We start from the raw sequence: 24533 nt of genomic DNA, 5'->3' as shown, positions 1-24533 counted from the left end.
AATGTAGTTATTAAGTCTAATTATTCGACGCTAACGAGAAATTTTTGTTATTTTTCCAGTATGGATGAGACATCGACTTTCACGAAAAATGTTTTACAGTTTTCATGCAGATTTCTATTGTCATACAGATGGGATTCTTCTGAGGAAAATGTTCTACTGATTGTGCAGGCAACTTTCGTGAATTGATAAAAACTAAGTGTATAGGTCTTGATCTCTATGATTGTGCTTAATCTGTGTACGTACTGAAGATACTTGTGTAATGATTGTTCGTGTTTACTGTAGCTAACCTTCAACAAAATATTCAGTGACACTCGACAACAGCTGTACGCGAAACATTTCGGTTAAAAAAACTGAAATGGCCAGCAAGCTATACTTTTAAGACAGAGAAACACATCTAAATTCCTTGCCTATACTTTTAAAATTGTCACAAAGTTATTCAAATCTACCCATAACGCGTCGAATAATCAAATCGATAAAGATTCTTGCATCTGTCATTCTCGAGCAATGAAGGCAATTGAATAAATGATAAACAATTTCAACAGATAAAATAATGAATAATGTTAAAGATAACAGGCGGAGAACCACCATATGTATCCTTCCTTCTTCTCTCTTTACGTGCACTAAGCTCATTGTAAAGGAAAAATTAAATAAGACATTTTCGCAGAGCAATGGTAAAACATACAATTAGTCACTTACCTGGTCGGTCATGATGTGCGCATAAATGCAGAAAATTATAGTTTCGTAGAGGAGACCAGGTATTGAGAAAAGTGCATTCATCGCTTTTCCTATATTTCCATCTCTCTGCAACAGCTGTATGAAAGAAAATATGAAATTTATACGAAAATACGTTCCAGTTAGAACCATAAATAGAATAGGAATTAGAGACCACTAATACACCAACAGTTCCATACACAGTATAAGTCATGATCGAACATTCTACACAACAAACACACAGCAAGCCAGTGCGGCCTGCTACCAAACGCATACAACCGCTAAGACACCCGTCATAACAGTGAAGCTCTTTAACACAGCACCCGTCGCTCTTTGATAAGCGAAAAAATTAGCCTGCCGTTGAGGCCAGAAACAAATAGTAATGTAAATACATATTAATATAGCACTATTTTAGATTATCGTACGTTTAAGGAAAATTATCAGTCTTTGCACCACTTTCAAATCTTTCCGAAAATTGATTGAATATTTATGCAGCTTCTTTCGGACAATACTTCATCATGGGTCAAATCATTTTCAGAACGTCTGAGGTTACGATTAATAGAGTCCTCCAGGTCATTAATACACAACATGAATAGTAAAGGTCCTAAACACACTTCCCTTACACAAGCCTGAAGAAACGTCTACATTTGTTCACAGTTCTCAATCCAAGATAACATACGCCGTTCTTCCCACCAATAAATGCTCAGTCCAGTCACACATATACTTAGAAAACCCAAATGACTGTACTTCCGTAGCTTGGGTATGTTCCTCTATTAAATCCTTTTCGGAACTCTAAAAATACTACACCTACGCGACTGCTTTGATCCCTAGCTTACAGGACGTCCTGTGAGGAAAGTATGACTTGGGTTGTGGACCCAGGATTGTTGGCTTGGAGGAGGTAATTCTGTTCCAGACACTTTACCATGTGTCAGCTCAGAATATGTTCTAAAAGTCTGAGACACACATCGGAAGAAAATCGTTCCAGGAGGCAGATGTCATCTGTGTGAAAAAACTGCTAGCAAAAATCCGTATTAAGTGTAAAAAATTCACTTACAAAGCACATCTTACATACACATGTCAAAACTGGTAGTAGAAGTTAGGTATAGTATAGTAAAACCTGCATGTACATAATTACAATATTCGACCACTGTATTGTTGTACTATTATTTTATGCAATTTGAATGGTTAATAAATTCAGCTATCTAAATTAGAGCTTTCGCTTGAGTCTAGTGTACCCCTTCGTTCACATCAAGGTCATTATCACTGCCCACAAGGTGAGGGCTGCAGGAACCTGAAGAATCCGATGATGAATCAGATAGTTCTGTGGAACAAATTTTCTTTTTTTGAAGGCCTTTAGATTTTGCCTCTCAACAACCTTTTCTTGACAGCACTTTCGTCAAGCGACTTTGTCAAGTGATCTTTTTACGGCGGTTCATTGAAGTGGCAGGCGGTTGCTGCTTTCCGTACCCGCGTTGTAGTTCTCTTCGTAATCTTGGGGACAGGAGATATGTCGAATGGTGAAATTGCATAAACTGTCACAGCTAGAGCTTGATGTGACTGTACATCAGGATAACTCGAAGAAGAAGTAGATGATGTCGATGGTCCAGAGGTAGCAAGTAGAGGAGAATGTGATTCAGAAACATTAAGTCTATGTTCCACTGTGGAGCAAGATTTTCCTGCAACCAACTCAGCAGCTATGAAATCAGCGTCGGTGAAGATGTAAAGGCTCATAGTGTACAGCCCAGTTACTTTGAATCCGTTTATTGGTGTCTCAGCTGATTCGGTACGAAGGCAGGCTTGGCCAAAAACCTCCATGACGTCGTAATGTGTTAGAGGACGCCCATTGTGATGCAACCACACTCTTACTGCCTCGCTGTAGTACGTTTGAAGAGGTCCCATGAACGTCTTATCTAGAGGCTGCAGTTTGTGGGTGCAATGTGGAGGAAGTGAGATGATAGTCACGTGGTATTCTTTCGTCAAGTCAATCAGATCTGGATTTCGAACGTGGCTATAATGACCATCCAAGTTCAGAACAGGCCTTTGTTCAGTCGGACATGTTTTCTCGATGAAGCGAACAAGCTATTCGATGAATAAATTGTTTTGAACCCATTCTGAGGGATCGGCTCTACCAACTTCTACCTCTCATTAGCACTTGGGTCATATTTTTTCTAGGGAGAAGTATCATTGCCGGGACCCAATGTCCCGAAGCGCTCATACATTCGATAACTGTGATTGTAGCCCCTCTTTCTGCAGATGTTAGAGCTACAATCTGTTTCTTCCCTTTCACCCCTATCACTTTTGGAATTTTGCTTTGGCCAAACGACATGCCTGTCTCGTCCACGCTATACCCTCGGTCTGCTAGATATGAGTGTTTATTGAAAGCGTTACCAATAAGTCAAAGAAAATCATCACATTCTTTTTATTGAAGCCTAAGGCTCTGGCATATAAAGTTGCACAAGGTTTGCGAATTGACAGTTCATCCTTGTGTCTCTCAAGAAAAAGGTCAGCCCAAGCTCGTCCGCTTCTCCTCCTTTGAAAAGGGTTGTCAAACAATTTCTCCGGGCAAGTAAAAATGTCATTCTTCTCAGATCCGCCAAAGTTCAACCAAAGAATTTTTCTCCACCTCAAGGAGATAAGAAACAATTTTTCGAGGTCTGCATTTAAAATCGGTTTCCTTCTAAGCTTTGTCTCTTGCATTGCTTGCTCAGGGATTTTATCAAGTTCACGTTATCTTTGTGAAGCAGTACGAGGCACTCTGAATGTTCTTGCTGCACCTTTCACGGAAGCCTCCATTGCTTACACAGCTGCTATGGCACAAACCGTCTGAGATTTATCCCACTGATGCCTCTGGTTCTTACATTCTCAGTGCATCTTCGTTCTCGGCATTCTGCAAGGACGAAAAAAAGCACTGGGGTCTATTATCGCAATTTGAAAATTCTATTCCTTTATTTGTTGCTGTGTAGATTGTATATATGATATCCAAACAAAATTCGACCAACCATATCCCCATAAAATTATTTAAATGTTTTACACTCTTTAAGAGAAGAGATAATGTAATTACGGGCCCTCCGTAAATAGGATCCCACTTTTACACCAACCCAGTGGGTCCATATTTACACCAACCATTCTTATGCAACATGGCCACTATCACGTCTAACCTAGAAGCGTGTGTAATGTAAAACGTGCTTCTAAAAGTAGCTTAGGATTCTGTTATTCCGGATATCACTGAGAAATTGTTTTAAACTATTCAGAAGGATACAAAAAGAAAACCATTTTAGATACCTGCCAAACGTCTTCAGTCGTGAACAAACACCAATTTACACAATTACCGACTCTTTAGCTACACTGCTTAAAACAATGCTTCCAACTGTCCACTGCTACCGTCTATCAACAACAGGCACCGTTCGCAGCCCTGGTCCCATCTCTTCGTGAGGGGTGCCCATAATTAGACCTGTGCCCACCTTTACACCATTTTCTCTAGCTCCGCGGTGCAGACGCTTCTATTCTTTCCTTGTCTGGTCTGTTTTTGGTCACCATTTAACTTCCATATAAGGCCACGTTCCCAAAAACTAGTTTAGATATTAGATTTTGATATTTTTGTCCTTTTTTAAAGAAAAACTTTACTTCAATTTACACCATCTTTACTTCTGTTAAAGTCAGCTTTTTGTTGCTGAAATAGTAATACTCATATGATGCTTTTTGTGTTTGGTTTCCTAATCTAATTCGCTTGATATCACATGATTGAATTCTACTACTTTTTTCCTTTTATTAATATCCATCTTGTATTCTATTTTAAAATCAATGGCCGTTCCATTCAATTGATTTTCCATGTCCTTTCTTGTCTGTGATAGAATTACGATATCATTGGTAAAAAGAAGTTCATGTTTCTTCTTCGTGATCCTTAATTGCTTCACCAAATTTCTCCTTGGTTAAAGGGTATGCTCAACGTACAAACTGCATAACGTGGAGGAAGGCTAATAGGCTACAAACATGTCTGACTCGTTCCTCAATTACTGCCTCTCTTTTTCGTCCGTCAGCTCTTACAACTGCTGTCTGGTTTCTGTAGATGATTTTTCACTTTCTGTTTTTTAATCCATGATAACTTCATAATTTCCAAGAGTGTATCCCACTCAACATTATCAAAAACTGAGTCTTAATTTACATTTGTCAATTTTCAGTCTGCATTTTAAGTAATGGATTGGGTATTGCCTAGCACGTTCATACATATTTCTGGAACCCAAACTGTTCTTCCCCAGGTCGGTTTCTACGAGTCTTTTCATTCACGTGTAAATAATTACCATTGTAATTGTTTGTAACCAAGACCTGTTAAACAGATAGTTCCTTAATACATTTGTCAGCACCTGCGTTCTTTGTCATCGAGACTGTTAACTTCACCTTGAACTTTTGGGGGTATTTCGCTTTTCTCATATAGGGTGGATACCGGATGGTACGGTTTTGTCACGCTTGTTTCTCTGACGGATATTATTCATCATGAGTAAAAGTCATTTACTCTAGGTGTCTTGCTTCTACTTAGGTCTTTCAGTGCTCTGTCACATTCTATTCACAGTACCATACCTTCTAAATACCTCCAACCAATTCTTCTTCCCCATCCATAAAATTCTTTTACAATTTCTGTCCTTTATATTAGTCATTCATGTTCTTTTTTCTACCCTTAGGTCTTCCATTGTTTGCCGGCCGGAGTGGCCGTGCGGTTCAAGGCACTACAGTCTGGAACCGAGCGACCGCTACAGTCCCAGGTTCGAATCCTGCCTCAGGTTATGATGTGTGTGATGTCCTTAGGTTAGTTAGGTTTAATTAGTTCTAAGTTCTAGGCGACTGATGACCTCAGAAGTTAAGTTGCATGGTGCTCAGAGCCATTTGAACCATTAGAATCTTCCATTGTTTGCTTGGTACTTGATTATCATCTTACCTCCTGATGATGATGTTTCTTCAGTTTTCCTATATTCGGCGTCTACCTTTCTCATGTCCCTACGTGCTTCTATAGTTTTGCATTTCACCTCTAGCCAATCCTTCTTTGTCATTTTGCACGTTCTGTCGGTCCCACTTTTTGTACTTATAGAAATATGGCAAGCAGCTACCCCACAGCACGAGTTTTTGCATATGATATTACTATGATGAGTTCTTTGTACGATTTTGTTATATATAAGTATATTTCATCAAAATATTGGGAGTTTAAAGAATAAAGTAGATGAGCTTCTGGTTTGTTTAGAAGATTTAGAAGCTGAGAATGGAATAGATATACTATGCCTGTCTGAGCATCACATTGTTACTGATATGGATAAGGTAAATGTAAGTGGTTATAAGCTCTCTGCACATGTAATGAGAGAAAATATGGAGAAAGGAGGAGTTGCCATATATGTCAAAAGTTATCATTGTGCAAAAAGCATAGAAACAAAAAAGTTTTGTGTAGAGAAACATATAGAAGCATGTGCCTGTGAGCTTAAATTAAATAAAGGCACATTTATAATTGTAACTGTATATAGGTCCCCATCAGGAAATTTTCATCTATTTCTGAAAAATTTGGACTACTTGTTGTGCTATCTGTCAGACAGGGGGAAGCAAATTATTATTTGTGGGGACTTCAATGTAGATTCTCTGAAAGAGGGTAATAGGAAAAATGACCTTGAAGTATTACTCGGTTCTTTCAATTTGACACCCGTTATTGATTTTCCTACTCGGGTGGAGAAGGATAGCAGCTCACTGATAGATAACTTCTTTATAGACCAAGATAAGTTTAACCAGATAAATGCTCAGCCTGTTGAGAATGGTCTTTCTGATCATGGTGCACAGCTAGTTACAATATATGACATAGCTCCATTCAGCAATACTAAACAGTCCTCCAAAGTAGTACGTTCAGTCAACGATTTAACAATTGCAAATTTCAGGGAAAGCCTACAGCAGTTAGACTGGGATGAGGTGTACCGTGAACCTGATGCCAATTTAAAATATAATTTATTTCATGACATTTTTGTAAATGCATTTGAAAACTGCTTCCCCAACAAAATAGTTAAATATACTCGTAAGAAACCTTGTAACAAACTATGGCTTACTAAGGGTATAAAAATATCTTGTAACCGGAAAAGGGAAATGTATCTCACAGCAAGAAAGAGTAGTGACCCAGAAGCTATCAAAAATTATAAAAACTACTGTGTTATATTAAGAAAAGTTATTAAAAAATCCAGGAGTATGTGTATCATGTCTGAAATCAGCAACTCTGATAATAAAATTAAAACAATTTGGAATATTATTAAAAGAGAAACAGGTCAACCAAGAGCAGAGGAAGACAGTATTACCATCAAATTGAATGAAAACTTTACGAACAAAAAGTCAGAAGTTGAAAATATTTTTAATAATCATTTTCTAAATGTTGTGGATATAGTAGGATCCAGGTGTTCATTAGATGATGCTAGGCTGTTAATGGAAGAGGCCATACCTATGCAATTTGATACAATTGAAATCTCAGCCACTTCTCCCTCTGAAATTAGGAAAATAATAAACTTGCTTAAAAGCAAAAACTCACATGGAATTGATGGCATTTCCAGCAAAATACTAAAAGCTTGTTCTCAACAGATAAGTAAGATTCTCAGCCATCTGTGTAATAGTTCTCTGGAACAGGGCATTTTCCCTGATAGACTGAAATATGCTACTGTTATACCTTTGCATAAAAAGGGGGATAGATCTGATGTCGACAATTACCGTCCAATCTCCCTTCTAACAGCTTTATCCAAAATTTTTGAGAAAGTAATGTATTCAAGAGTAGCTTCACATATCTGTAAAAATGAAGTACTAACAAAATGTCAGTTTGGTTTCCAGAAAGGTTTTTCAACAGAAAATGCCATATATGCTTTCACCAGTCAAATTTTGAATGATCTGAATAACCGAACACCTCCCATTGCGATTTTTTGTGATCTCTCAAAGGCTTTTGATTGTGTAAATCATGAAATTCTGCTAGACAAGCTCAAGTATTGTGGCATGAGTGGGACAGTGCACAAATGGTTTAATTCATACCTAACTGGAAGAGTGCAGAAAGTTGAAATAAGTAGTTCTCGTAACATGCAAAGATCAGCACATTCCTCAAACTGGGGAACTATCAAGAATGGGGTTCCACAAGGGTCAGTCTTGGGTCCTTTGTTGTTCTTATTATATATTAATGACTTGCCATTCTATATTCATGAAGAGGCAAAGTTAGTTCTCTTTGCTGATGATACAAGTATAGTAATCACACCTGAGAAACAAGAATTAACTGATGAAATTGTCAATACTGTCTTTCAGAAAATTACTAAGTGGTTCCTTGTAAATGGACTCTCACTGAATTTTGATAAGACACAGTACATACAGTTCCGTACAGTGAATGGTATGACGCCATTAATAAATATAGACCTTAATCAGAAGCATATAGCTAAGGTAGAATATTCCAAATTTTTAGGTATGTCCATTGATGAGAGATTAAATTGGAAGAAACACATTGATGATCTGCTGAAACGTTTGAGTTCAGCTACTTATGCAATAAGGGTCATTGCAAATTTTGGTGATAAACATCTTAGTAAATTAGCTTACTACGCCTATTTTCACTCATTGCTTTCATATGGCATCATATTTTGGGGTAATTCATCACTGAGGAATAAAGTATTTATTGCACAGAAGCGTGTAATCAGAATAATAGCTGGAGTCCACCCAAGATCATCCTGCAGACATTTATTTAAGGATCTAGGGATATTCACAGTAGCTTCCCAGTATATATACTCTCTTATGAAATTTGTTATTAACAACCAAACCCAATTCAAAAGTAATAGCAGTGTGCATAACTACAATACTAGGAGAAAGGACGATCTTCACTATTCAAGATTAAATCTAACTTTGGCACAGAAAGGGGTGAATTATACTGGCACTAAAGTCTTTGGTCACTTACCAAATAGTATCAAAAGTCTGACAGATAACCAACAAGTATTTAAGAAGAAATTAAAAGAATTTCTGAATGACAACTCCTTCTACTCCATAGAGGAATTTTTAGATATAAATTAAGAAAAAAATATTAAAAAAATAAAAAAATAAAAATAAAAAAACACAAAAAAAAATAAAATTGTTATATTAACTTAAGTATGTTGTTAAATTAACCTAATTATGTCATGTATTGGAAAATTCGACTCGTTCCACATCATTACGAAATATCGTATTCATGATCCATGGAACTTGTATTAATCTAATCTAATCTAATCTTGCAGCGGGTAAGTTTTGAGAGTACAGGAGGAATGTGTGGGGTGAACCACAACTCCAACAACAAACTTTTAGAGGTGATAGTATGGTCCAAAAAAAGAGAAAAATGTTTATGAAACATGAGCTCCAAAAGGTATATCTAACGTTAAAGCACGTCTGTGCGTCTGCGCAGTAGTTTTCAACTTGGTAGTACTCGGTTCGAATCCGGAAATGACCGGAAAGAGGATGCAGTCACGGCCTAATGTTTCTGACGATGGGCTTTGCATGGACGTCCTCCCCTAAATTCCAAACTTCCCCACAATGATCCCTGAACTGTAACACTCTTGATGATCCTTCCATCAGCTGGGGACGTTAAACACAGTGGTCTCTTCAGCGCTATTCTAGTGGTGTAGCCTATGTGCCAGCACAGCGTTTCACCTTCACCCCTCTCTCATCATACACAACACAAACATATCATCACACTACACACGCCCTATTTACGGTCATCTACGCTCAACAGATGTCAGCCTTCGTAACTTAGTCGTCAGCGCAGCTCACTACCATTTGGATGGTCCGTCTTCGATTTCTGGTACTGTCAGGACTTTTCATTGGTGGGAGGACTAGAATTGGTTGCACTCAGCATCGTGATGACAACTGATAGTTGCTTGACTGACTAGTAGTGGCTTCAGACCACAGAAATTGATAACGACCGAGAGAGGAGTTTGCTGGACCGCGCTTCTCCATACCACACCCAATGACCCCACTGGCAGAGGATGACCCGGTGGACGGTCGGAACCAACTGGCCCCTCTAGGGCTTGTGGACAGAGTTCGTGCTACACTCGTCAGACACATTTGAGACATAATTTTCACACACCGCGAAGAAAGAGGTCATTGTGTGTGGAGAAAGTAAACTGTTCCTGATTAGACAGCTGAACAACCCCTCAGAGTCTGCCATGCGAAAGTACGATGTCGCTCTTTCTTTCTTTTTCTAAGAGAAATATTTTCATGTAGATGATGACACATGAATACGTTGTGGTCGGAGACGTACTGGTATAACTCTATTTAACCCAATAGCTTTTTTCCTAACTATACCTAAATGTCATCCCCAGTGAACCCTCACATCACTCAACATAAATTTTACATAGCCACCGGTTTCAGTTTTCTTTAGAGAATCTGTGTTTTATATTACAAGTTAATTACTAATGTTGAATGTATTTAGTTATCTGTGTCTCCGTGATACGAAGCGTGTACCGTTCTGAAATGAAAATATACCAATGCATGATTCTTATCAATATTCGCTGTGTTTACGTTTGTCTGTGAGTATCTGAAATGCCTTGATTGCGAAACCCGACCATTGTGATATAAGAGCTGTTATTAGTTTCCTTAGTGCTATTGATATGAAAGCGGATTAAAATTCACCGTCAGACCGCGAAAGAGAATGGAGTAAATATTCTGAGCGACAGGATGGTACGGAAATGAGTGAGAGCATTTACAGACGGCTGAACGAATGTGCAAGTTGAGAAACGAAGTTGGGGGCGTTCAGTCATTATAAACGATTTGGTACAGAAAGTTGAGTAAAAAGTGAGGGAGAGTTTCCTCAAATATCAAGAAGTGTGCTTTATGCAGCTGTTGCATAATTAGGAGACATTTCTACGAGGAGAGATGGCTGTTGATACGACAAGTGCCTTAATATTGGTGGGAATTATTTAGAAAAGTGTACTGAAGTACAGGCTTTCAAGTAAAAATAAAATTGCTAAGAAAAGTCTAGTTGTTTTGATTTTATTTCTAAACGATACTTACACAAAACCACGCTTAGTATAAATGCACCATGGGGACAGCTGCCACACATTATATACTTTTGCTTATCTCGCTGAACACAATTCCAATCTCTGAACCACTTTGTAATGCGTTTTAAAAGCTAGTGTAACAACAAGCTAATAAATACGCCATGTTTATTTTTCAGAAAGAAAAAGTAAAAGGATATACTTACTACGGCAGCGACAAACAAGCTGGAGCATAGGGTTGCCATGTTAATGAACAGAAGACTGAATATGGACACACTCATTGCTGACTGTAAGAGGGACACAGTTCTGTAACAAAATTAGCAAAAGATGAAAACTATGAACTTTTTGTATTAAAATCTCTGATGCCCACTAAACCTTACACGTAATATTGTTTCATGTTGTATGCAGACTACATAAAAATTGTAGGGAAAACAGTTATTCAATAGTAGGGTAATACTTTTGATCGTGAGATACCTCCAATAACCAAGTTTTGCAATGTCCATACTTTCAACGTTGAAATATTACTCTTCTAACTATAATATAACATAAGAGTATTTGGACTACCAATTGCACCTTTTCTAGTTTAACCCACAATTTTTATGGCGACATATTACTTTTCGTACCGCCTTGTTGCAGAGATACACGTTCACTTCATAATTTCCATTTTGATGAATTTACTACTTCCTTTCATCATTTTTTTAATTCTGCGAACTATGATCTTGCAAAGAAATACAGTAACATTTCGAAAAATTGGTACATGGGCCCATATGTACGTGAAATGAACTTTCTATCACATGTTAAGTACATGACAATACACAAATGATTATAAATGTAGATATGACAAGATGTTTGACGGCCAGAATTATTTATGATGTGAACCTGAGACCGCAGAGATGATGCAATCGAGAGTAGTGTCTCGTGGACAATGGTGCCGTTAGGAACGGAATAGCTGAGTTCGAGATGTTTGAAGAAAGGAATAAGCCGTGTCCCTGTTCTAAGAACTATTTCAGCAACTGCCTCAAATGATCCAGAAACTATAAATCCGGCATGAGGACACACGGATTCGAACCCTGGTGGACGCGAAAACAAATGCAGTATCTCAGCGAATGTACCATCTCACTCTGCTGGAAAATGTGCAAGATATTAAGCAAGGGAAACAAAATACAGTAGCGAGAAACAGTTTCTGTTTTCATCAATTCGTGAGTTGTGTGTTCTTATACTGCGAGATAAGCTGAATATCTCAATCGCCCTGATCGAACGGTCCTCTTTTGGAACTACCATTGAAATGAAAAGAAACAGAAAATAATTGCCGTACTTATTTCTAGAAAACTATTTCTTTTGAGTGTTGTTGAAGATTAACTAAGCTGAACTGAACTGGTAACCGTTATAGTCTCGTTGGTTGCCGGCTTAAACGTCTCTTCTTTCTCTCTCTCTCTCTCTCTCTCTCTCTCTCTCTCTCTTTCTCTATCTCTCTCTTGTCCCAAACTAAGATGCAGTACGAATCGAGAAACAGATTCAATCGTCTTACAATAGGTTTCCGATTAATAATAACGACACATTATTACGATATTGAAGTACTTGTGTCATTTCGAATTACGAAGAAAGTACCTTCTGATATGCATGCATGTTCAAAGGAATTTTGCGTCGTAATTCGGAATAGCACAGGCACTGCAATGTCGTATTTGCCCGCCGACTCCGGGCAAACGACTTTCAGTTAAAATGGTTCCTCCTTGTGTGGGAGTATACTTAATGGATGCCCGAGTACAGGTTGTAGACACAGAGTATACGACACATGGTCGTATGCTGTCTGGCAATGAGTCCCGCTCGTATGGTCTAATGGTAAGGAGAAAAGCGGGGAATCCCGGTCCGACATACATTTTCACTGTCGTCATTTCATTATACAACAGATGGTAGTCCATATTCGGAACTGCGAATACATTTAATATATGATCTCCCTGTTTGGTTCCCTTCCCCAGATCAACCAACAATTTTGATGTATTTATTGTTGGTGTCGGTTTTTGTCCACTATAACTCGACTTCACTAAACGCTATATGCCACTGCTCTGCTGCTGATTAGCAGTTTCATTAATCCTTCAGACATCTCTCACCAACGATTTTCTTATCAGCAGCAGACGAATCATATCAAAGTCATTTCTCGTAACCGTACCACGACAGCTTGCCATCACTCTGCTGACCGAATCCGAGTGCCTGTGGCCCTAAACGCGGTGCTAAGGCTCATCCATTGCTACCACAGCAGAGCCAGTTTAAGCCCATGCGACACTATCGGCCTCTTGCAACACCATGCTTAGAGGGATGCCAGAGGTACCTGTCGTAAAACAGCGAGTATCATAATTAGTAGCGAATACTAACACAGGTCACTGTATACGATAAAAGAAGCAGAAACGCTCCAATGAGCGCAGGTCTGCAAACTAGTCGTTGTGGAAATAACTGCGAATATGTGATTACGAGTTCGCGAGTCATCAAATACTTTCCCGCTTATTGTAACTCTATTTTAAATGTATACCCTAAGGTTAAGCCCCGATGCGATTTGGCTCAAAGTTCACCAAGAGCTTACCTTAACAGAAAATACAATAAAGATAATATTACTTCAGCACGATACACAATTTACTATACGTGCGTACTCACATTTAGAGTCAATATTATACACATCTCTGATAGCAGTTCCGAAGTCTTTCAAAACAACCTCGGATCATCTCCTAAATTTTGCAGTACTGCTCGGTTGTTGCTCCAGTTCTCCTCTTTTTAGAGGTCTTGGACAGAAAACCCCGGAAGACTGAGGTCAAGTGATCTTGGAGGCCAAGGCACAGGCTGTGCTCGATCATTCTAGTTTAGTCCGTATGTCCTACCTCAACGGCGACGTATGCCTGTGACGTATCATGCACGCATCGTGTTCCCCAAGATCCAAGGTAACGTATTTATAATAACAGAGTTTTGCTTTGACATTTATCGGTAAGTAAATAATAAATGTCATGTTGCTCGGTCCAAATGTCTTCATCTGATGCAATTTCAGTGAATGCTGTGTAAGTTTAAATTGGTGCTATGACCGGCTTAAAAAACCAGAGCCCATCGCGTGAAAAGCGTTAACACTACCATTCAGCGTCATAGCGGTTTCTTATGTTTATGATATGAGTAAAATAAATAAAAGTTGAAGGAAAGGCAACTAAAACAGATGGAGCATGGTGGGAAAGAGGGGGGGGGGGGGGGGGGGGTAGGGTTACTCCAGATGTTACGTGCGAGGAAAAAATGTTCTCGAGTTGGCCATAGCTCAGATGTGCAGTATTACTTATTCTCAGAACTCACCAATGTCACTGGCTGCTAAGCTTACATGTTCATATTGATATTCAGATGAGCTATAAGAACAGTAACGTCACAAGTGGCAAGATATAGCGGGAAAACTCAGTACACCACCCATTCTTACTGCTCTTTAAAGAACGACAAATCAGTGTTAAACTGATTTACCTTGAATACGAGGGCGTAGTGAAAAGTAATACCTGCGAATTTTTTATTCCGTCCTCAATATCGGTTGAGGTATTACATGTCATGCGTATTACACGGTCGACTTTCCCTGTTCGCTGACGCAAGTTGCAACCGTCTGTCGCTAGGGGGTCCTGGATTGTAGCGTGTAACATGACACCGTCTAACGTAACAGTGTCAGTGCCTGAGAAACAGCTTGCTGTAATCGAGTTTGTGACCGCAGAAAACGGACCTTCAACTGCAACTCGTAGTAGAATGAAAGCTGTGTACGGTGACCGTTGGTTGTGTCGACACCAGTGATGTGCGGCATTGCGTTGTTCGTGCTCTCAATGTAGAAAACGGTGGTGTTAACACCTCAAAATGTATGATAGGTCTCCGAGTGGATGACCGCGTACGGCAACAGATGAGACTCGTTAGAACAGAGTTGACGTACTCGTCAGAGGAAATCGTCGGATGAGTCAGACACAGCTTTCAGGTGAGCGTGGCGCCTCGCCAGAACGTGTACAGGCCGTTATTGCAGAGCTGCAGTACCAAACACTGTACTGCAGAACGTGTGTACAGCAACCTCGCTTGCACAAAATTATTGTCAAATTGACCATGGTTTCGACAGCACGAAGGCCGTCTTCATCAGAATAAAAATTACATAGTATTACATGTAATCACACCATGAATGAAAAACATCTGAGAAAAAATGCTCTCGTCAAATAGAAATTGTCATAAGAATAACGAGAGAATTTTTGCTCAGATGTTTTTCATCCATGGTGTGTTTACATGTAATCCTATGTAATTGTTATTCTGATGAAGACCGCCTTAGTGTCGTCGAAATCACGATCAATTTGACAATCATTTTGTGCCACAGAGGTGGCTATACACACATCCTGTAACGCTCGGTTGCTGGATCTCAGCCAATAAAAATGTTTAAAATTACAGAAAACTGTGCACATGGTTGGTGCGTCGAATGCCCAGTGCTTACATGAAACGGAAGAGATTTGACATATGTAACAATCCGACACATCAGTTTCACCGTCACCGCTCATCCTTCATATAGTCCCGACTTGCTCCCATCCGATTTTCATCTGTTTCCAAAAGTTAAACAACACTTTCGAGGGCTTCACTTTGACAGTGATGATGAGGCGCTAGCAGAAATGATATTGTGGCTCTGTCAACAAACATTCCACAGTGACGGTATCAACAAGCTCTCGTTAGAAGGAATGCGTTCGTTTCTAGGGTGGCTACGTTGAGAAATAAAAATGTATATATTATGAACAAAGATGTAGAATATTAATCAGGGTTGTTTTTTAAAAAAAGCTTGACGGGCTTTTACATAAAAAAGGTTCGTAGGCATTACTCTTCAGCACGCCCTCGTATGATTTCGCACACTAGAAAGTCAGTCTTCTCTCCCACACCATTTTATTTTTAAGTACAGTTTCCTGCTTTATGTTTCTGTCCACAATTTGGCACCAATGTACCACAGTATAACCCATTCTGCGTGAATGATATCTTCAGTAAGATCAGCTTTATTTTTCAACTTTATATCGAACAGAACAAATTCAGTTATCAGCAATTACATCTCTATCGAAAGAACATTCGTTAAAATCAGTTTTAAGATTCTACTGCTTACTAAGAGAATTCTTTTTCAAGCTTTCGATTTGTGTTAAAAGATACGCTAGCGAACTGACAACTGAATTTGTGATAATTTTTACTGAACTGTTCATGATCTGGGCCAGTTTTTAAAGGTTACACATATTGGTGGAGATTTTCATCGAATTTTTAAACCTTCAAATTCAACGCACGTGTAAAAATTTTGCTGTCTTTTCTTTACATCGGTGCTGAGGTAGAGCTGCTACGATTTTTCTTTCAGATTTCAAAATTATCCCGGTACGAATGCGAATGCTTATTTTCTATTACATTGCCAATAATGATGCTGACTATTATGATGTGACTTCGTGAAGTCTTTTTTGTGTTGTGTTACCACTGCACGGCTCAATTTCCTTTTGTTGGTCGTAGCTGGCTGTTTGTTTATTTGTTTGTGTGTCTAAGAGTGTGTGTGTGTCTGTGTGTGTGTGTGTGTGTGTGTGTGTGTGTGTGTGTGTGTGGCAGGGTGGGAGGGTGGGTGGGTGGGTGGGTTGTGTGATTTAATGAGAATAAGAGTAGATGTAAATATGGTCAACATTTTCTTGTTTCTTACTTACACTTGCTTTCTTGTGGAAAACTTCTAAATTTTTGAACTTAATTAACGACTGTAACAAGTTTGCTAAATGATAGGAGTTAAAACAGTGATTAATATCGATTATTTCTATTTAAAAACCAAGTTTCACATAAATGTCGAATAATGTCTTTAAAATGGGGAGGAAATATGGACCCTTCCCAAAACCGTCACAAAAAATCTTTTAAAGTGTCTTAATAAAACAGGATAACGTGATACAAAACGGTATACCAGTCTACTAAGAGCTACCTGGGCACAAACATTTTAAACGAACATCAAATCAAGAAACATTTACAGAAATTGCAAATGTAAATCACACTTTTAGTCCCGGCGCAGCGTTAAGTGAGAGAATTTTTCATCACGGAAGATGCGGGTTGCATAGTTCGTGTCAGATGTATCCTCATCGATTATGATGTCCAGGTCATTCATCCCTGTCCACTAGGTGAGGATCGCACGAGTCTAATGAAGAATCTTTTCATTTCGTGGATTGAATTTTCTTTTTCTGGAGGCGTTTGGCCTTCCAACGCTGCTCTCTAGCCGGCTTCCAACCCCGGTAAAATTCAACGGCCCCTTCTTTGAAGCCCTTCTATCAAACGACTTTGTCAAGTGACACTTGTACCACGTTCCCGAGACTAGCACTTGATGCGTGGCGTTCCCGGGTGGTGATTCTATTCTTAATACTGGGAACAGAAATATGGCGAACGGAGAAAAAAAATGGTTCAAATGGCTCTGAGCTCTATGGGACTTAACTTCTAAGGTCATCAGTCCCCTAGAACTTAGAACTACTTAAACCTAACTAACCTAAGGACACCACACACATCCATGCCCGAGGCAGGATTCGAACCTGCGACCGTATCGGTCACGCGGTTCCAGAGTGTAGCGCCTAGAGCCGCACGGCCACCCTGGCCGGCGCGAACGGAGAATCTGGGTTTGAGGGCCCCTGGGAATATTGTGATCTTTACATTGGGGCCCATATTTAAACTAACACTACCGAAGTAAGATGGCTACTATCGAATGCAGTCTACAGACATGGGTGAGTAAAAACGTATCTATATAAATAGCTTTGGATTTCGTTTTCCGGATGTCACTGAGAAATTGCTTTAAACTAAACACAAGTACAAAAAAAAAGGAAAGTATTTGACATACCCGCCAAAGGTCTTTAGTCCAGAACAAACACTACAACCAATGTTGCATCCTAACTACTAGAAAGGTTGCAGCTGCTCGCTGCTGCATTGTACCAATAAGCAGCTCAAGTTACATTCCAGGGCACCAGGCTGCAGCATCCCTCACACCCCTTTAGGGAGGGGTGACCGTACTTCCATACTTATGCCTGTGCCCATTTTTACAGATTCTTCGCTATGTTGATTTTTATGCATGTTCCAGTATGTAGATTTCTTTCAGCGTCTGGATTCTAAAACAAGGTGTGTGGGGCAGAAAATCTGAATAGCGTAGTATTTTCACTCTGCTCTGAGTCGGGTATTTCTTATTGCGAAAAATCATAGCTCCACAGACATTCATAGCAGCTTCCAGAACGTCTCCGGAAACTTGGCAGTGAACAGAAGCACGAAGAGACATTTTACGAGGCGTCTTTTATAATCACAACAAGCTCGCACAAAGCTGGCCGTCCGCACATGGCTGTGACACCTGCACTGTTACACTCTCATTCGAGATGTCGACGGATCACTGGCGTTTCCGATGATAGCGCTGGCACACTCAGCCACCAGTTGGGGTACTCACATAGAAAAGGTTGAAAGAAGCACCATCAGCCGGTAAAGTAATGGCGAAGGTTTCCTGGGGCTCTGAAGCGGTTGTTCTGTTTGTTGTCATCTCTCATGGAGCAACGAGCAACTCTGAAGTGTATTATGGTACCCTCAGGAAACTGAAGAAACGACTTCATCCTGTTCGTCGCCACAGAAACGTAAACGAATTTCTCCTTTTCCACCACAACCCAAATTTCCATTTTATTACGTATTCCTTGTCTTTTATTTTGAAATTTATGCCAGTCACCCACATGTACGTAGAATTACATAAATAAGTCTGTACCTATCTGCTACTGTCAGGTTCTAATGTTGCTGTGAGTAGAGTGACTGGATTGTATTTGATGTTCTGTATACCTTGTATTCAGAGATGACAAAAGTCGTGGGATAGCTATATTCACACATACAGATGGCGATAGTATCGCACACACCGGGTATAAAGGGGCAGTGCGTTGGTAGAGCTTTCATTTTTACTCAGGCGATTCATGTCGAAAGGTTTCTGACGTGACTAGGGCCGCCCGACGGGAATTAACAGACTTTGAACGCGGAATGGTAGTTGGAGCTAGACCAATGGGACATTCCATTTCGGAAATCATTAGCGAATTGAATAATACTAGATCTACAGTGTCCAGAGTGTGACGAGAATACCAAATTTCATGCACTGCCTCTCGCCACGGGCAACGTAGTGGCTGGCAGCCTTCACGTAACAAGCGAGAGGAGCGACGTTTGTGTACGGCTGTCTTTGCTAATAGACAAGCAACACATCGTGAAACAATAACGGAAATCAGTGTGCGACGTACAACGAACGTATCCGTAACCCTCGGTTTTCAGGCACTAGCTGTACCGCTACACCACCAAGTCTTGCTTCTGTATAGGCAGTTCATCTACAGGATTTGATGAATGAATTCACGAGTATCGAAATGTCGAGGGGCATGAAATGGAAGCAGTGGTTGGGAAGGGAGTGAGACAGGATTGTAGCCTACCCCCGATGTTATTCAATCTATATATTGGCAAGCAGTAAAGGAAACAAAAGAAAAATTCGGAGTAGGATTTAAAATCCATGGAGAAGAAATAAAAAGTTTGAGGTTTGCGGATGACAGTGTAATTCTGTCAGACACAGCAAAGGACCTGGAAGGGCAGTTGAACGGAATGGACAGTGTCTTCAAAGGAGGATATAAGATGAACATCAACAAAAACAAAACAAGTATAATGGAAAATAATCTAATTAAATGAGGTGGTGCTGAGGGAATTAGATTAGGAAATGAGACAGTCAAAATAGTAGATGAGTTTTGCTATGTGAGGAGCAAAATAACTGATGATGGTCGAAGTAGAGAGGATATAAAATGTAGACTGGCAATGGCAAGAAAAGCCTTTCTGAAGAAGAGAAATTTATTAACATAGAGTATAGATTTAAGTTTCAGGAAATCTTTTCTAAAAGTATTTGTACGGAGTGTAGCCTTGTACGGATGCGAAACACGTACGATAAAAAGTTTAGACAAGAAGAGAACAGAAGCTTTAGAAATGTGGTGCTACAGAAGAATGCTGAAGATTAAATGGGTAGATCACGTAACTAATGAGGAGGTACGAAATTGAATTGGGGAGAAGAGGAATTTGTGGCACACACTCGAAGACGTGATCAGTTGAGTAGGATATGTTCTGAGGCATCAAGGGATCACGAGATTGGTATTGGAGGGTTGGTATTAGAGGGCAGCGTGGAGGGTAAAAATCGTAGAGGAAGACCAAGAGATGAATACACTAAGCAGATTCAGAAGGATGTAGGTTGCAGTAGGTACTGGGAGATGAAGAAGCTTGCGCAGGATAGAGTAGCATGGAGAGCTGCATCAAACCAGTCTCTGGACTGAAGACCACAACAACAAACAACAAAAGGTGTTATACCCGTATCTTTTGACCCCATTAACTTAGAAGCTTAAATTAATTACACCGCAAAAGGCGGTAAACCTCAACCATTTGACATACATTTCTACTTGAGACCTGAAATATGAAAACTGAGGATGTGATGCATGAGGGGCAGTTTGGCTTTAGGGAAGCTAAGGGCACCAGAGAGGTAGCCGTTGCGGCTGATATGGAAGAAAGATTAATGAATAATCAAGACACATTCATAGGATTTTTTCGAGCTGGAAAAAGCGTTCGATAGTGTCAAATGGTACAAGATGTTCAAATTATGAAGAAAAAAGTGGTAAACTATAGGGAGAGACGGGTAATATAAACATGAACAGGAGCCAAGAGGGAATAGTAGAACTAGAAGTGCTTGGATTAAAAAGGGTGTAAGACAGGGATGTAGCCTTTTGCGCTACTGTTCAATCTATACATCGAAGAATCAATGATGGAAATAAAGGAATGGTTCAACAGTGGAATTAAAATTCAAGACGAAAGAATATCAATGTTAAGATTCGCTGATGACATTGCTATCCTCACTGAAAGTGAAGAAGAATTGCAGGATCTGCAGACTGGAATGAACAATCTACGCAGTACAGAATATGGATTGAGAGTAAATCGAAGAAAGACGAAAGTAATAAGAAGTAACAGAAATAAGAACAGCTAGAAACTTAACATGAGGATTGAAGTTCACAACGTAGATGAAGTTAAGGGATTCTACTACCTGCGCAGCAAACTAACTCATGACGGAGGGAGCAATGAGAACATAAGAAATCAGACGTGCACTGGCAAAAAAGGCATTACTGGCCAAGAGAAGTATGGAACATAGACCTTCATTTAAGGAATAAATATCCTAGAATCTACGTTTTGAGCTCAGCATTGTATGTTAGTGAAAGTGGACTGAGGGAAAACCGGAACAGAAGAGAATCGAAACATTTGAGAAGTGGTGCTACAGAAGAATGTTGAAAATCAGGTGGACTGACACGGTAAGGAATGAGGAGATTCTGCGCAGAATAGTAGAGGAGAGGAATATATGGAAAACACTGACAAGAAGAAGGGACACGATGATAGAACAACTGTTGAAACATTAGTGAATAACTTCCGCTGTACTAGAGAGACGAGGGAGCCGCAGAGGGTAAAAAATGTAGAGGAAGACAGAGACTGGAATACATCCAGCAAATAATTGAGGACATAAGGACATAGGTTGCAAGCGGTACTCTGAGATGAAGAGGTTGGCACAGAAGAGGATTCTAGATCAAACGGGAGCACCCAATAGGTTATGAGGAGTGAGCTTCCGAGTATCAATGTATGTGACACAAATAGCCGTATCTTTTCAATGAATTGCCTTAAAACCTTAAAGTTTTCATACTGCCAAGAGACGATAGACCTGTCCCGAAAGAAAAGGGGTGTTAACAGAGGGACAGACAGCAGAGGGACAGACAGACAGGCAACAGAGTCATTCTATGAGGGTTCCTTTCATACCGACTGAGATACGGAACCCTAAAGGGTGAGTAAACTATTCGTTATTTCAAAAGTAATCGCCATAACTGCTAATACATTTATCTCATTGGAAGACAAGGCGGTCGCTGCCCTCATGGAAAAATGTTTTCTGTTGCCTATGGAAATGTGATCTTATCCAGGCGTGCACCTCCTTCTCCGAAGCAAATCTATGGGCGCAAATGTCTTTCTTCAGGGCTCCACAAATATGGAAATCGCATGGGGACCTACCGGGACTGTATGCAGGATGTGTAACGGCTTCCCAGCGAAACTTCTGCCTCATAGTGGAACAACCAGTGCCAACATGTGGGTCGGTCTTCTTGTCTCACAATGGGATAAACCTATTAACAGTTATGGAGACTGCTTTTGAAATAAACAATTTAATTGCGTTTTTCCATCTATCTCGTTTTTATTTTACTGGCCCTTCTAATTGTTCGAGTTGACTAATTCCAATTGTGAATCACTGATAATGTATTCATAGGATGTTATATTTTTTTCGTTTTATTAAGTACACAATTTTACATTGCTGTACAGTTAAGGCTAACTACCAGTCCTGGTTTCACTTACTAAAAATTTCTGCAGCTCTTTTGGGAACAGTACTTCATTGTTAATAAACACATAACATACAGGTTGATATTAATCTTGTCAGTTATGTCAATAATATACAGTACGAACAATAAATGTCCCTGGGGCATGCTTGAAGTTGCTTCTACTATTGTCGATGACTGTCCACCCGTTGTTGGATGTACCATATAATCGTACTTTTATTATTCAAATTTGGCGTTGCATCTAGTTAAATGTTTTCAGATGTCGGAAAATACTGTAGCTACCTGTTTTTCCTCATGGCTTGCACGATGTCACATGAGAAAAGCAATTGTTTCGGAATCCACGCTGGTTGTCATGGAACTCGATATTCTGTTCGAGAAACTTCATCATGTTTGAGCTCAGAATATGTTCTGACATTCTGTCACAGTTGGAAGTCAATGAGACCGGACGTCAGCTGTGCGGATCACTTCTGTTACCCTTGTTGCATGCAGCTGCGGCCTGTGGTTTTCCTTCCCAATCACTGCTCACAATCTTTCGCTCAAGGGATGTGTTGTACATTATGGTTAAATCTGGAGCTCAATCATCCGCAAATTCAGTGTAGAATACGACAGTGTCTCTGTACCACATGACCGTTATTTCCGTTACCAATAGAACTGTGTGGCACTGTTTATATTTATTCTCCCTAGTTTTGAAGCTACATTTCATTTTTTATTATTACATTTCTTAGAATCCGTCTTCTATCAAAATTTTCTTTGCTGTTCCATTTCGTTATTCTTAAGCCCAGATCGATTAGATTTATGGCCATATGAAAGTAGTTATTTCCTTTGGCAGATCGTGTATCTTACATCGTCCACAAATCTGTACCAGTACATGCATCCACATACGTCTCAGCTTTTGGCGAAGGGTAGATTGTCCAACAGCATCATTTCTACCCCTTTCCTATCCCACGTGCAACTCGCACATGCGAAGCAGGACTCTCGTTATCCCTCTGTTCGCGCCAGAGGAAGTATACTCTATTGAAACGGGAACACATGGAGTCGTGGAGAGGAGTTCCAGATGCCGCACACAACGCGGTCGTTACATATTCCACTAAACGCGCGCAAACTTATAAACTGTTCATTGCACGAAGATGGAGCTGGTAACAATGTGTTCTGAAAACGCATCACTGTGTTCTTAATTTAGTTTTATTTATGGCAGGAACTTTTTAATGGTGTGCGAATATGTAACAACACCACTTTTCCTGACGACGTTACTGAATTTTCGACACGTGGGATACTTTTCGGTACCGTATTTAAACAATTACGCTGTGCGAATGAAGTCTAAAGAATAGGAATTCTGTCGGCCACCTATAACACGATCCTGGCCAAGCTATGAGATTAGTAAAGGAATACACATTTTGAGATATTATTAGCTAAGTGGGTAAAAAATTGAATACTGGATTCGCATATTTACACTTTACTTATGTTGTGAAAAAAGGCCTGGAGCGCCTTCAGAGTCCTTTCTAAATATAATTATTGTGATAACTCAGGAGAATTGTTTGTTGTACAGACGGTGGTAGCAACAAAAAACATACAGACAGTACGTTTTTTAGGATGAAATATCGTTTAAGCTGTTGTCATTCAAAAATATAAAATGTTACAAATGGTACGTATTGTACGATCTCGGATTCTGTATTCACTTCAAAACATCAGCAGCTTTTCACGCTACTTATTTCGCTCCTGTATGCCTTAGACTAACATCCTGAGACAGAAAGATATTCTCCCCTTCCTCCTCGTTTTGCTTATGATGCTAGAACTAACTCTCGGTGATGTGTATGAATTTCTTTTACGCAGTCTTTCCCCACTTCCCAAATGCATCTCGCACAATATTTGAGTTCACGAAGTATCTTCGTAATACTTGCTTGCTGATCTTACCTACCGGTAACAAATCTAGCCGCACGCCTCTGAACTGCATCGATTTCTTTCTGAATCAGACCTGGCGAACAACCCAAACACTCAAGTAAGGAATGGATCGCACTACCTTTCTACACGCCGTCTCCTTCACAGATAAAGAACACTTTCAAAGAATTCTCGCACACTATTAATGCTGTATTCCAACGTTACAGCATTGGTTTTCCTATTCGTACGCATTTACTTACATCTTTTTTCTACATTTAGAGCTCGCTGATATTCATCACACCCACTAGAAATTGTGCCTAAGTCTTCTAGTATCCTCCTACAGTCATTCAACGACGACACCTTCCCGTACAGCCCAGTGTTATCAGAGAACAGCCGTAAATTACTGCTCACTCTGTCAGTTTATTCATGTATGTAGAGAATAAGACTGGTCTTATCACACTTCCCAGGGCACTCCTGGCGATACCCTTACCATTCACGGTCGAAGACAACCTACTAGGTTCTATCTCTTAAAAAATCTTCGAGCCATTCA

At 39.8% G+C, this 24533-nt stretch overlaps 1 protein-coding gene across 1 annotated transcript in view; it reads right to left on the bottom strand.

The window, feature by feature from the left end:
- Positions 1-24533, bottom strand: part of LOC124572507 (odorant receptor Or1-like) — an 85980-nt gene that overhangs the window by 8842 nt on the left and 52605 nt on the right. Inside the window, exons 4-5 of the mRNA XM_047131131.1 lie at positions 10916-11015; positions 697-810 (exon numbers count right to left, since the gene is read on the bottom strand). Of these exons, the coding sequence (XP_046987087.1) occupies positions 697-810; positions 10916-11015 (214 nt within the window). The remainder of the gene's footprint in view (positions 1-696; positions 811-10915; positions 11016-24533) is intronic.

The sequence above is a fragment of the Schistocerca americana genome, chromosome 1 (assembly GCF_021461395.2).
Source record: "Schistocerca americana isolate TAMUIC-IGC-003095 chromosome 1, iqSchAmer2.1, whole genome shotgun sequence".
Lineage (NCBI taxonomy): Eukaryota > Metazoa > Arthropoda > Insecta > Orthoptera > Acrididae > Schistocerca > Schistocerca americana.
The sequence above is the reverse complement of the archived record's forward strand: the minus strand, read 5'-3'. Positions and strand labels throughout refer to the sequence as shown.